The 14,888-nt window shown below is 40.2% G+C and overlaps 1 protein-coding gene across 3 annotated transcripts in view; it reads right to left on the bottom strand.

The window, feature by feature from the left end:
* Nucleotides 1–233: 233 nt before the first annotated feature.
* Nucleotides 234–14,888, bottom strand: part of dok7b (docking protein 7b) — a 33,225-nt gene continuing 18,570 nt past the window's right edge. The window contains exons 7-13 of one of the 3 annotated variants that reach the window (XM_084715872.1): nucleotides 12,821–12,928; nucleotides 10,814–11,712; nucleotides 6,173–6,250; nucleotides 4,794–4,839; nucleotides 3,506–3,658; nucleotides 3,182–3,361; nucleotides 234–1,338 (exon numbers count right to left, since the gene is read on the bottom strand). In XM_084715872.1, coding sequence (XP_084571998.1) covers nucleotides 1,202–1,338; nucleotides 3,182–3,361; nucleotides 3,506–3,658; nucleotides 4,794–4,839; nucleotides 6,173–6,250; nucleotides 10,814–11,712; nucleotides 12,821–12,928 — 1,601 coding nt within the window. In that variant the 3' untranslated portion in view covers nucleotides 234–1,201. Of the gene's footprint in view, nucleotides 1,339–3,154; nucleotides 3,362–3,505; nucleotides 3,659–4,793; nucleotides 4,840–6,172; nucleotides 6,251–10,813; nucleotides 11,713–12,820; nucleotides 12,929–14,888 lie in introns of all 3 variants that reach the window. The other 2 variants (XM_084715871.1, XM_084715873.1) reach the window with 2 other exon arrangements.

The raw sequence follows: 14,888 nt of genomic DNA on the forward strand, positions 1-14,888 counted from the left end.
AGTAGAGCCACACCCAGACAGTCTGAAGAAAGTGAATCTACAAAGTACAATTTGATGCCAAGTGAAGCTGCTGTCTATCTTTGACTCTATAATATCAATGGTAAACATTAGTCTTCTGTTCCATTCACTCAAAGTCAAGGCCATTCATGCCAATGCTCATCAGTCATCCTGAGAGAGTCTTAAAGGGACAATCCACGCCAGTTTTTCCTCCTACCTGTAGTGCTATTCGTTCTAGTCTGAGTTGCCTGCTGTGATGATAGGATACTGTGTATCGGTCCAATAATGGCCTAATCACTGCACATTGGAGGGGAAGAGAAAAGTTCAAGTGTAATCGCTCACAGTCCAGTAGCCTAAACTATCGCGGAAATGTTTTGAGCGACATGTCACAAAGAGAGATTTGTCATGAGTAGAGTATGAGACCTGTCAGCAGCATTATCATCATGTCAGCTGTGTCGAGTTATTCTCAGTCAAAGAAGAAAAAAGCAAAACAGGCGACAGAGCAATTTACACTTATATGCACATTTCATTTTCAGTGTTTGAATGGTGTTAACCAATTAAAAACTGCTCAAAGTATATTTTTGGTTCAGTTTGGAGCATGATGTTTTTAGATGGCTAAGTTAAGCAAAGTGCATCCATATAAATATATATGTATATTTTTATCATAGAAAGAAAGTTCATTATATTGAAGAGAAGTTAGACATCTCTATGGCTGATATCTCCAAACTTTGGCAGCTCAGACCAAAACATTGTAGATGGATAAATACAGGTGAGGAGAAAAATATTTACTTTTGATTTGGGGATTACTATCCCTTTAAGAGGCAGATGGTTTTTCCTCTGACCTCAGCAGTGCCATGCAGCTAAAACTAAAGTAACATTTCTGGGATAAAAGTCATCAAGAGAAATGCAGGAAAACACTAATTTAAGTACAAGAAAATGAGAAATCATAACACAACAGAACACAAAACACATCCGAGATGGCAGCTGCATAAGAGACTTCCCAGACTTTTCTTATTTTCTTCTCAGTGGAATGGACTGTTGGTGGGAAACTGCTGTACATTTGCACAACTGTGGGTGTGTTTTAAGGACAACAATGATTAGGATGATGAACAACTGTAATCAAGCGCTTTAGCTTATTCAAAGAGACGGAGAGAATCGGCAGTGAAAACTATGTTGAAGTGTCATCGAGTTGGGCGTTGCAGAGTCAGTCTGGTGGCCCTCGCCGCCTGCTCTCCAGCTGAGTCAGTCTGTCCTCCCTGCCCTGAACATGCTCCGCCCCCACTCTCTGAGCTGTTTCCATGGCAGTGATGTCGAGGTGGGCGTACCTGATGGAGCCCTCTTCTGGTCGGCAATCAGCAGTAGAGGGGGAGAAGAGAGAAAACATTTGTGTTTCTGCTTCGTGTCACATGTTCTTTAACGCTAACATCAAAAACATGCAGTGACCTTTTAATCCCTGAGATGCCTGTTGTAGTTACTTGGACCCTTTATTAACTGAACTGTACACTATTTTTTTATGACATTTAATGACATTTTCTTCAGTGATATTGCTGGAAAATAACTAAACCATTCATTTACTTTGATTGTGAAGATGCATAAAAGTATTTTAAAGATGTCAATACGTTTGGACTGTAAATTTTTTTTTATGTGAACAAAAAATATGATTATAGCACATAAATTAGATTCTGATCCAGAACTAAAAAAAACATTCATGTCTGTTTCACATAAATAAATTGTTTGTCTCCATTCATTCAGTGTACTGATCTGTCCCTGCCTGATACAAATTGTAGAGAAAACATTTCCATACACTTTTTTAAATGCAGCTGATATCTACAGAGAGGCAGAGCTCAGCAGGAAAAAATGCAGCGATAACAGAATGTCCTCAATCAAACCAAATGTTAAAAAAAACACACTTTGTAATTCTGTTAGTCTGTCATAACTGTAGTGGTGTCATGTATTTCTTTGGTTGCACATGTGAAAGAATCAATAGACTACACAACTGTGTTGCACCAACAAAGATTTAATCTTAGATTACTTTCTCTCAGCGTTTAGCAAAATTAGGTTTAAAGTGAGTAAATCCAGATTTAAAATTTCGTAAAGGTTTAGTGATGTAAACCAAAATTGAGTTGAGTTTAATCAATATGAAGATGATTGCTTACCCAAATTAAAATGAATAAATAAAAAATAAATTTAAGTTCTGTCAGGACCTAGTGAGTACAAAACAGGGGAAAGCTTTTGATTTTCAGCTGTTCTGTGTCCCTTCATGTTACATGGCTTGCTAGCTAGCTAGCTAAAAAGTTAAAAAAACAAAACAAATTCTGTTGTTTGCTGGCTGGTTAAAAAGATGGTTAGCCTTGTTAGCCTACTCATGATGGATCAGCAGAGAATTATTTTGCTCAGTCCATCTCAAAAAGGCAGCCATTTTAAAAGTTAATCCTCCTCTGGGTAAGTTTAAAGTTTTGGTGAAACAGAAGTCAATTTAACCTTGGTTCAGAGTGAAAACTAAGCCGAGGTTTAAAGAGCGTTTTAATCTTTCTTCATTTTAAGATGCTTTAAAGGCATAATATGCAAGTTTCTGAAACTTTCTTTCTGTAATGTATTGACTCATAAACATAATACCTTTCAATCATCACTTATGACCCACTAGAAGTGTATGGTGAGACTGTGACTACACAGACCCTGCTCTCTGCCTACATTTCCTTATTTTCTCATTATTTTGCTGTGCAGGGGAAATGGACCAGTGCAAATTGCCAGTATTTGATGTCCTTGCATCTTTCTTTTGGATGACAAACAGCTCAAACAAATCCTAAGGATTCTACCTTTAAAAGTTTGGTGTGACGTAATTTAAAGTTGAACTGTGATTTAAACAGGGTTAAAAACAAATCTTTGTTGGTGCATCCTAGCTATACTGGTAGAATAGTTAACAAATCAACCACCCTGCCAGTTAAAAGTAAAGGATGTTGTAGCCAAATTATTTTTAATTTTAGCCTACTCTACAGTCTGTCATAAACTATATTGCTGTGTGCGTGCTAATGATGCATTGGCCCTATGGGTGATGGAAACATGGGATGCAGAAGCTGAAGCTATATAGAAAAGAAAGCAGCTGCAGGAAAAATCAAGTTGAGATCTAAAATGGCCATTGAAGGCTCTGTGTTCTTACTGGGTCTGCAGAGCTGCAGAGTGTTACCTCTGACAGCACTGGAGACTGGAGCTGAGCCGAGCTCCTGCAGGTTCAGCTCCGTGTACAGGAGCTCTCTGTTTGTTTTAGCTGGCAGGGGGCTGACGGGGATGTTAACATAATTAACAGTGCTGTCGCTATGGAGCCCAGTGTCCAGGGGCATGGATGGATGGACAGACTGGAACATACCTGAGGGAAAAATTCAAAAGGATAGCCGTTAAACTGGTCACACAATTTGATCCTGGACAGGCAGCATTAAGAGTAAACAGAAAAACACCAGGACAAACATCACAAATGACAATTCACTCATCAGAAACTGGGTGATTTTCTTACCATGAGCCGATGTTGACCTGAACAAGCTTAGCTCAACAGGCAGAGGTGGAGGAGATGAGGGTGGCTGAGAGTGAACCGACCTCCTCAGACCTGCTAATTTATCATCAACATCCCTGATGTCATCATGTTCCTCCCTCACACAGAGAGGATGATCTGGGAACACAAGTACTGTTTTATACTAATGCTGTCTCACTTAAGTTCACATGGTGACAGAGCGAGGTTGTTTACTTAAAGGGTAACTTTTTTTTAAATCTTGACAGTATTTCCCCACATGTTTTTGCATCTAAGTGACTAATGGGAACAGCAATTTAGGAAATTGGTCCAGTATTTGGTGATACCAATGCAGCTGCCAGCTGTGAAATGGGCTGCAATGTAACCCTTATGAGTAACTACGCACTATGAATGTACTACATCCACTAAACATGTTTGTTTTGCCACTGGCAAAATGGTCAAGAAACCCATTTTTCACTTAACTAGATGTGAAAATATCAAGAGAGGAACAAGAGGGAGGTTGGACATCAGTGAAGCAACGGGGAGAAATGTCATGTAGAGCCAGAATATTTTCACATCTAACACAGCATGAAAAAATGTTTATTTCTTGTTCTTGTCGGAGCAGTGGAAAGAAGAGATTTATTTTGAGTCCAAAGTTTGAATGAAATGTCTTCTATGATGATAAAATTACTGTTTCTGTAAATGGAGTCTGTTAGGTCTTGCGAGAGCAACAAAATGACAGTTTCAGGTTAAACAAAAAGATCCTTTTCATTACGCTGACAGACACTTGAAATAATCTGAGTTGTCAGTGGCAAAATGAGAACTTTTAGTAGATGTACTCCGACAGTTTGCAGTTAATCATTAGGATTACATTGCAGCCTTTTTCACAGCTGCAGTGATCTCGCTCAATACTGGACTCGTTTCAGAAGTTGTAGACGTAGAAAAACCTTGTAACCTTGTAAAAATTACCTTAAGTACAATGTGAAAATGCTATAAACATTAGTAGAGGGAAATTCATTACAAGAAAATTCTTTTTAAGTTGTTTGTATGTTAAAGTATGCATTAGTATAAGTATTGTCAACAAAACATAATCGTATGTATAGTTAGTATCGTTATATAACAGAGTGCTATATCATAATGTATGATCTTTTCTGATTGTTATTACTTAGGCAACAAGATGCATTCATTTATTTTAAAGATGAAAGTGCAACTAAGTGCAGAACATGAGTAAATATACTTATTTACTTTCCACCACTGAATAACACCAAAACACACTATTTGCATTCACAAAACTCACCTTGTGAATCTGCAGGAGTTGACAGGCCTGATGGTGAATTGGCTCCCTAGAAAATAAATGACAAAAAATGTTATGTCAAAGTTTTTACCATCAAGTTCTCTATTGTCTAAAATACATATATTTTTTTACAGTGTTTCTTTTTTCAGAAATAAGCTTTTCAACATGTTTGATTTGCCGTGATAATACGCAGCTTGAGCTGAATTGCAGCCACTGTAGCCACAAGTGCTAAGTCGTACAGGATAATTTCACATTACATTTGCCTTCATTTCCCAAGATTCTCTTTGGTCAACTGCTTTAAAGATGTCACCGTGTTTAGCTGATGTGTTAGTATGCAGTGCAACAGTAACTGAAGAAGAAAAACCTTTGACCTTGACAAAAAATGACCAGTTGGACTCACGGATGAACCAGTTAGATTTTGGTGGTCAAAAGTCAAGGCCGTTGTGACCTCACGTCCGTCCCATCACATCCTGAGAACATGGCATCTCAGGAACGCTTGGAGGGAGATCTTCAAATTTGGTACAAACATCCACTTGGACTCAAGATTGAACTGATAAAATTTTGGTGGTCAAAGGCCGCTGACTGTCCCGTTCTTGTGAACGTGATGCTTCAAAAAACACCTTGACAGAATAACTTCAAACTTGACACAAATGAAGGATGAACCATAACCTTGCAAGACATGTTTTTGACCATAATTTTTGACCAGAATTTATATACTAATTATGACAAAATTTCACAAATTCACTAAGAGATACTAGCAGTGCTGGAGAGCAACAACTTACATGTAATTAAATGACAAAATAAATGTAATTGTAATCCGTTGCAGTTACTAACAAAAAACCTGATTATAGTTACTAATCAAAATTTGTTGGTGTTTGCAAAGGGGTTACATCCAAGTATTCTTTTCATGTTGAAAAAGAAAAAAGATAAGGATAATAAGAAAGGAATAAATGGGAAAAAAATGAAGAAAACATGGATTGGGAAACAATATAACAGCAAAAAAAATTGCTGTTTGTACTGCTGCACATGGGTTGTGACCCAGCCCTATTTTAACATCTACAAGCACTTTTAGAAATATACATCTGAATAAAGGTTTTTAACTTCTTGCCAGAGGAGTGCTGTTGATCTTTTTTCTTGTTGAACTTTTGGATTCTCCACCAAAGAGGACATTCATTACACTTGTTTGAATTTCCAAGAACTCCAGACTTTTTCTTTTTTGATTATTTTCGGGTTGCTTATGAATTCAGCTTTTCATTTGTGAGAAGAAAGAGTGTGTTGTTTAGTCTTCCAAATGTCGCATAGCCTTGCTTTAAGCGCACAGAAACTTTTTTTTATGGCTCCCTAATAAGATCCAGAACTAAAATGGGCAGATAAAATCTTACCTGAGTCAAGCATCTGTTCCTCGCTGACCGCCACTGCTCTGGTGTAATGTAGTTGTCTAAACCATGGCCGCACTGAGTCTGGGAGACAAGAGAGGTTATCATGGAGGCAGGGTTAATTGTTAGAGAGAAATGAGAGATCCTGCAGACGGAGAGGCTTTGAAAAGGATCGATTGGGAGACAGAACCAAGTGGGAAAGTGCGAGTGCACAAAGTGTGAGAACACAGCTGACATCTTCAGGAGGTGGCAGACAAGAAGAGACTAAAGGGTGGCCGACTCAGACATGAGGAATCTCTGACAGCGTTTCCAATTTGCCGTTTTCTCCTCCTCACAGCAGCTAATATCTGGCAGCAGGCTCAAGCTCGAGGAATATTATCTGCCATGTGGGTTGTTTCACCAGACATATAACAACTTGTGGAATCAGGCTTTGTCTCATTACCCGACATGAAGGATGTGTACTTTTTGCCACATTGAACCGCTGACACCTTGTAGTCGTGGAATGATGAATAAAGAAAACTCATTGTCGTTTCATACAACAGGATTCTCCTCTCAGAGGGTTTCTGCCGGTTTCATCACAACTCATTAACTTACTCGGTCCCCTTTCACTCTCCCTCCCCCTCCGTCTCTCCCCAGCATACACATGATGTATAATGAACACGCACACTCCTACACAAGCTGTCAGAAATCACAAGACATGCTGCTCCCTCTCCTGCTCTGATGATAATTTGCTCGCTACAAGGGGGAAGCGCTTTTCACAGCCCATCAGAAAATTAATTAGACAATGTGGAGAAGTCTCTACCGAGGGCTTTTGTGGTTTCAGACAAAAGTATCAAAGGGAAAACAGCCGCCTCTAGACAGTTTTTTGATGGAAACCCACACCTAATTTTTCACAATTAGTGTTTTTCTATATGGTTCAGTGGCTCGGCGGGTGGCCCTGTCGCCTCACAGTGCGAGGGACCTTTGATTCACAGTCACTTGTGTTTGAATTTTCTCACCCGTGTTTCCACACCCTGTGGTTTTCAGACCAAAGACTTGCAAAGTCACTTGGAGAGGAGAATAAACTGCCCATATGGAAGAAGCTGAGGAGGCGTGCTGTGATTTCAGGATACACTGACTGCAGCGCAGGAGGAGCTGGTGTATGTGGTAGTAACTCGACGAGCACATCTAGGCTAAAATGATGCAGTATCACCTGAAAGATATTACTTATTTAAACATTTTCCCATTTTTTAAGATGTCAGCTACTTTCTTTGATGTTTTGCATACAGAATTTCTTATGCTTTAGTTTACACTGCAAAGTTAATCAGTAATACAAATGTAAGAGTAATCAGTATTTTGCACCTTCATATTATTGATTATCTGTAGCTCGGGCTTCATAATGTAAGTGTATCTGTGACTGGTTATCCTGGTTTTATACCCTCATCAGGTCAATGTACCCTACAGGATACAGACATTCAGTGTCTAATTATTGAAGCTGTGAAAATGTAAGTGATTATTTTTAAACAAGAAAAAATATAATCCTTCCCTAAATCATCCTGTTTTCTCAAACAAAATCACCCCAAAATACAATAAACACTCAGATCGTGGCCAGTGCCATCTTGGATTTTGATACAAATTATGAGCATATTTTTTGATTGTTATCATAATGTCACATGACCGGAGTGCTTGAGCCGTCATCCCTTCAGTGTTTTTCATAATGTAAAGTTCACTCACTTAATGCTCCTCCCCCCACAGCCTGTCAATTATCTGTATCCCTGAGGATGCAGAAGCCAATTAAGGGAAAGCAAGCTAAAAAATGATTTTTTTAAAAGTTCTTTTAGTCCTCTTGTGTGGTAGCGATTGTTAATGATCCGAGTGATCCCCAGTTTGAATCCTTTAATAGTGTGTACTTTATATCAAAGTTAGTACCTTTAGCTGCTTTTCTGCTCCTGTGGCAAGCACTACTCAGCACTTTGCAGTGTTTTCAGCTCCTCCATGAGCCTTTAAGCCATTGACTACTGTAAATCACAATTACAAAGGAAGCCACCCAAGTGAGTCATTAGAATGGGTAGCCAGCAGCGGTGTGTATGTGAAGAGGCCTGATAATTGCTGCTTGAACTGAGGGTGCATCACTCGCAAACACTGCAAAATGACGCAATATAGCAAGGGCAAAAGTTAAAGATTACAAAGGCCAAAAGGAGGAAAACCACTTTAGAAAATCAGAGCCTCACCACGACTGACTAAAAGACACGTAATGGGCACTTTGCTGAAAAGCATTCCAACCTATGGCCTCAAAAATTAGCCTCACATTGAATCAACCTCTCATACAGTGTAAACAAAAAAACTAAAAAAAAAAAAAAAACATTACATTTTTCTAGTATGTATTTAATATTTTTCAGAGTCACAATGTTGATTAACTACACTGTTTGCCAATGTTTTTTGACAAATTACTTCATTCTGTGCTCAGTGCTAAAACATTTCAGCTGTGGCTAAAACAGAACTGTGACATCAGGCGACAGTAGAAGCTTGAAGTCAAAGGTCATCCTCCAGACTTGCACAGACACACCGTCATGCCTCTTGTGTCACCCCCGTCCCCCTCTTTGGTGACATAACATAAACTGGAGAGTAAACATCCACATGCTAATTAAATGTAGGCTTTGATTTGGGCATTGTGCTACAAATGATGTTAAATGTTGTGTGAGATTTAGTTCCTGTTGTTTTCTTACCACTTATGTCACCTGCTCAGTATTTTCATTCTGATCCAGATTGCTGTTCTTTATAAGTTGATCTTCAGTTTTTAGTCATGCCGGTGATGTGGCTCTAAGAACGGCAATTTTGGTCTGTTGGTTGGTCTGTCCACCACTTTGGTCCACACTAAAACAGGCTCGTCTCAGCAACTAACAGATGGATTGCCATAATATCTGATACAGATGTCCATGGTGCCCACAGGACGAATCCTGCTGACTATGGTGAGCCCTTAACGTTTCATCTAGCACCACCATCAGGTAAAACTAATGACATTCCTATCAACCTGTCCTTTAGTAAGGTAGTAACTAATGGTGCTCACAAAACCCCAGGATGGATTAAAAAACTGGTCAGACAGGTGTGAATTTTGACACAAAACATCAGCAGAGGCCAAAAGAATGTGGTCAAAAAACATCAGCTAGTATGAAAAAATTAACCTAAAACAAATTGTGTGAAACCATCCAGTTACTGAAAGTAAAAATCACTGTAGTGCACATCGGTGTTCACTGATATTCCAAACGCTCCATCACAAACAGCACTAAGCAAAGGTTCAACCTGCCTCTTTGAAGAATTAATAACTTTGATTTAGTCTCTGATCCAGAACGAGCTATGACTATTTTATTTCTGTGCAAGTCACTTTGAGTTAAGACAGCTTAAACAAGCATTTTAGTCTGGGACTAGCCTTAAGCTTTGTCAGTGAAACCAGCCCTTAGTCTTGTTGTGTTATACTACATCTGAGGCACTTTCTATGAATTTACAGATGAGGTTCTAGTGACCTAAAGCTTGGCTCAATTAATTAAAATACTTATCTAGACACCTTTTCTCCATGTTAAAGATAAAATGTGCCCAAGATCAAAGAGATCTAGCAAACTAGACAACAGAGTATCACAGGTCCCCCAGTACCTCCCAGATCTATTGCTGCAGGAATATATGAGCCAGGTCTTGAACTTTGTTGCTTACATCAATCTACAGTGTCTCACTCACTGTAATACAGCTAAACATCTGTAGCAGCAGGTACTGACTCTGTAACCTCAGTGATATCACTTATACTCAGCCGCCTCTTTCCTCATTCCTCAACATCCCAACCACAATTCTACCAGGGAGCTCATCCAAACTTATAAGCACAGGGGATAGTTACATAAGATCCCATTTATGAGCACAATAATAAAAAAAAATACCACTGTGGGCTTAATAAATGCAGGCAGAGACATTAAGGAGAGATTATCATCTGAGGGAGCAAACCCAAGAGCTTGAGTAAGTGATAATTAGCATGATGATTTGCAAATACTTTCCTCCATTTCATTAAGAGTCCATATTTAATGCAAATGTTAGTACGCAAACAAAACTCCCAAAGAGAACTTGAATATGGATAATTTCTGTACAGTGCTGAGGTTCAGTTACATAATGATGAAAACCTGTTTTCATTTTGTTAATTTGAACTATATTATAATGTGATTAACCAAATCTCTTTAGGGTGATTAGACTATAAACATGTCTAAAAAAGCATATGTTCTCTGGTCCCTCTAATGCAGCCTGTGTGACTGATGTGATTCTATTTCTAAACAGGGGTTTTAATTTCATACAACACTAAAAAGGCATTTACATTATTTAATGACACCCCCTCTGATATGCTCTGTACTGCTTATTTGCTTGTGCAGTACTTCAGTGTGGGGAACTGCCAGATATCTGTGGCGCTGTGCCAGAGGTTTGTGAAAAGTTTTCAGATTCATTCATTTAAATGATCATGATATAAAAAATATTGATAAATTATTTTTATTATTAAACCAGGTCTCTCGATAGGGTCACACATGCAAGGGTCCATGGTATATTTTCTGTTTTGTGTGGGGTTCTTGGTCAAGATAGACTGAAAAACTCTGGTTGACTGGTTCACTGATCATTTAAAGAGTGTGAGTCTGCAGGTACCTGTGTGTCTCCACAAACTGAGCCTCCAGGAAACAGCAGGGATCTGGGTGTGGACCTCCCCTCACTGTCCACAGAGGGCGCCCTCTCACTGCCCCAGGAGTGTGAGCGCTGCATCGTGGCCTGATGCTGAGCCCTAGCTCCTTTGGGGCTGTTGCTCAGCCTTTGTCCCTGATTACCCCCTCCTTCTCCACTGTTCCTGCTGTCCCTGCCCAGCTCAGGTGGGCCTTCCTGGGCGGAGGGTTCTCTCAGGGACAGGGTCTGGAGCAGACTCCTGGGGGTGTCGTACCGCAGTCTGAGCAGGCTGGGGATCTGATACTCCTCGCCATGCCTCAGCGACGCACAAGAGCTGCATCTGGAGGTGCAAGGGCCAGAGGTGGAGGTAGCAGAACTGGGCTCTGGGGTAGGTGTGGGCTGAACAGGAGATGGAGTAGGAGGAGGAGTCGGGGTAGGAACAGAAGGAGATGAAGAGGGAGGAGCAGGTAGACTGGCCACAGAGCCAAACTCCTCCCCACCTCCTTGGCTGCCTGTGTCCAGACTCCCCGTACACGAGGAAACGCTCCCTGAGTAAGACGACTGACTACCTGTTGCTATCCCGATCCCACTGTCCAATGAGCTCTGCCGCCCGCTGTCATGGAGACCCCGAGGATGGAGCTGGGCGGAGGATGGACGAGTGCCGGGGCTTCCCATCACAGCAGCATAAAGCCGGTCATCTGAGCTGGTCAGAGCCTTCAAGGTGGAGGCGCTTGACGCCGTCTCGTTGGAGAGGTGTGGCCTTGCCAAAGGCTCCGCCCAAAAAGGAAGTCTGCTTCCATAGCTCGCATCTGATTGGCTAGAGGAGGAGCTGGAGATACTACTATGGTCGTCCCCAGCAACAGATGTGCTGCAGCTGTAAGTGGAAGCTGAACAGGGTGGAAAAGTTATTAGATCCTGATGAAGTGGCTTATTAACCAATCTTCACACACGCGCGCGCACACACACACACACACACACACACACACACACACACACACTTACACACCAACCATAAAGTTAAACCACTATACAGAACATTTAATAATTATTATATAAATTGGGTCTTTAACTGGGCTCTGGATACAGAATATTATGACCCAATGAAAGAAGTTTTCAATTAACTGTCCCATTTGCTACAATTCAAGTCTTTTCTGTGCAGTGAGAGCAGAAATCATGAAGTTCTTTTTCCAAACTCTCTCTGAGCTTCAGAGGTAGTCAGCAGAAATGAATCATGGGACCTCTGACTAAACTAAGATTCACATTTCTGACTAACACACACGCAATTACACTCTCAGAAATAAGGGTTCCAAAAGGCCTCCTCATGACAGGCTGAGATTCTACCCAGAACCATTTGTTTCTGAAGAACCCTCTTTTGAAGGAACTGTTTGTCAAGGGTTCTTTGTTCAACCAAGGGTTCCCTTTTCATCTATGGAACCCTTCAAGGATTGTTAAAATCCTTAAATAATGCTTTCATCAAGGGTTCCTCTAGGGTTCATTGTACCATATTATGAAATGGTTCTCGGCAGGACTCCCCGGGTGGGTTTTTGTTAGCGCCTTTTGAAGGTGGAAAGGTTCTGCATAAAACCCCCAGAGAGGGTTGTGGGTTGAACAATTACACCATAGATTCAAAGTGAAAACTGCTAATGAGACCAGGACCCAAACAGGGTTCTCCTATGGGGACAAGGCAAAAAACCCTTCATGGTTCTAGTTAGCACCTTCCTTTGTAAGAGTGTATGGCACAAACCTGTCCTAGAATGGCCTCATAAATATAGAACAGTGATTAATGCTTCATTTGAACAGGAACAGCCAGCGTACAAGGTGCAGTGGTGAGTAAGAGATTCATGATGTGCAGCAGAGCCCCCAACGTCATGACTACATCAACATCTGAAGGTCCTGAGATGATGCACTCTATCCCTCTGATACATCGTAGAGTGTTTTTCGGTTACATATCTGAAAAACAGAGTAGGTCAAGGTCATGTTAACAGAATACTGTACCTGTGCTGCTCGCAAGGCTGCAGTGAGATAACATGCTCAGTCTTTTTTCCAGCTCTGATGCCTCCTGGCTGATTCGTTCCTCTGCTGACGCTGGGTCCGCAATGAGATCTGCAGTTCAGACAGTACATACGAACACAAAAAGAGCACAAAAACATGAGTGTAAGCAAAGAGAATGAAGACAAAACAGGTCAATGCACACAACTGATGACATTAACACACATCTTCATGTTCACTACCCATTACTCTGACTGTAGTCGTTGGACTGAATGAGTCCACTACAGTTTTGATAGTAAAACACAGAATACAAATAATTCAACATAATTCACAGTTGATTTCTTTTCAAAAAATGCATGAGGTATGAAGACATACTTTTTTGGCACATATTTCATCTAATCTTCACCAAATTTGGTACATATCATGTTTAGATGATGATGATAACAAAACTTCAGTTTGCTTTTTTCAAATCGCTTATCATTTCTCTGTAATTGGTTATGAAACTTTTGAGGGCGTGGCCTGATGCAATTAACAGGTTATAACTCTTCAATTTTAAATTGGATTGCAACCAAATTTGTGAATATTGTACTTACAGCCACTTGGCACATGTGTGTAACATTTCATGAAACTCTAGCCACAGGGTGCACCACAGTAATAGTAAAACATAATATGTCTCCGACTGTTATCTTTAATGACATGAAACTTGGTACACAGCTTGTCCATAAGTATGAACACGGCATATTGAAGCTTAGCTCCACCTTGTGGCCATTAATAAAACACCACCATATCTCTTGACGCATAATTCAATTACCACTGAATTTGGGTGGTGTTTTCAGATGTGAATCACCGACATTTGGGCCAGCGAGCAGCAGCAGCAGATGCCGCGACATGGAAATACAATACAAAACTATTTTGTTTATATGTGCTCAAGACTTCAGATATATGAAAAATGTAAAATCAAAATGCATGATTTCAATGACCAGTAACATTTGAACATCACCACATCAATCACAATGTCATCAGGAAGAGACAAATATGTTTTGCTACTGTTAGCTATCTAAGGTTTCCTTCTTAGGAATGCAGAAACACAAAATGGATCGTTTCTGAAATGAAAAAGTCACAGTGGGAGACAGCCCTGGGATAGTAAAAGCTCCAAGTGGAAATATGACCATGAACACATCAATTCCTATTCCTACGTTCTGGGGTCATGTTATGTTCTTCTTTCTTATTTACTTGGGAAGGTTGTCTTCAGAAATGTTTTAACAATCAGAACTGGGCTTTACATTACAAAAGGCTGAGAACTCCTGTGCTAGAATGTCTAAATAGACATCTCACAAAACCAGGCCAGAAAACAGTTTTGTATCTTAATAAAAATGGAAATATGTAGAATTGTGCTACTGTATACATCAGCCTCCTCTTTAAGATGTATGCCCTGTGTCCAACTGTTATACTGTAAATTTAACATCTCCCTGAGGAGGTTATGGGCACCTCAACTATCTGTTGGAACATCAATTTAGCGCAAAACCCTTCTAATTATACACTTAATGCCTGCTATATATATATATATACACAGTATACATACTGTGTGTGTTTGCCAGCATGCACACATTGCAGTGGGTCAGGGTGTTTGTGTGTATAGGTGTCAACAACCTAACCCCTGGATCTCTGCCTCTGGACTGCAGCAGCTAATGTGCAGATGCCAAGTTTCTTCACTACACTATGTGAGGTGTCAGCTAACATTTGCTAACGTTGCTGCTAAGTGCTAATTATAGCTGTTTCACAGCGCTGAATGTCGCAAGGTTACAGTGGGCCTCAGAGTAGACTGACGCAGGTTGACTGACACTTGAATCAATTCTGCAGGAAAACAAAACTTAAACTCTGGACATTTTCAATCTGAAAGCTGTTTTTTTTCATCTTTTTCCATTAATCTGACTGATTGTGACCCACCTCTCTCCACAAATACTGTTCAGCAGTCCTGAACCTTAGCCTTTGCATATCGATGCTGACTTTGAAACATGTCCACGACCTACATACATATATTTACAGTTACATTTGAAGTATCCATTTTAGTTAA

Source organism: Lutjanus erythropterus, chromosome 3 (assembly GCF_056507025.1).
Source record: "Lutjanus erythropterus isolate fLutEry1 chromosome 3, fLutEry1.hap2, whole genome shotgun sequence".
NCBI lineage: Eukaryota > Metazoa > Chordata > Actinopteri > Lutjaniformes > Lutjanidae > Lutjanus > Lutjanus erythropterus.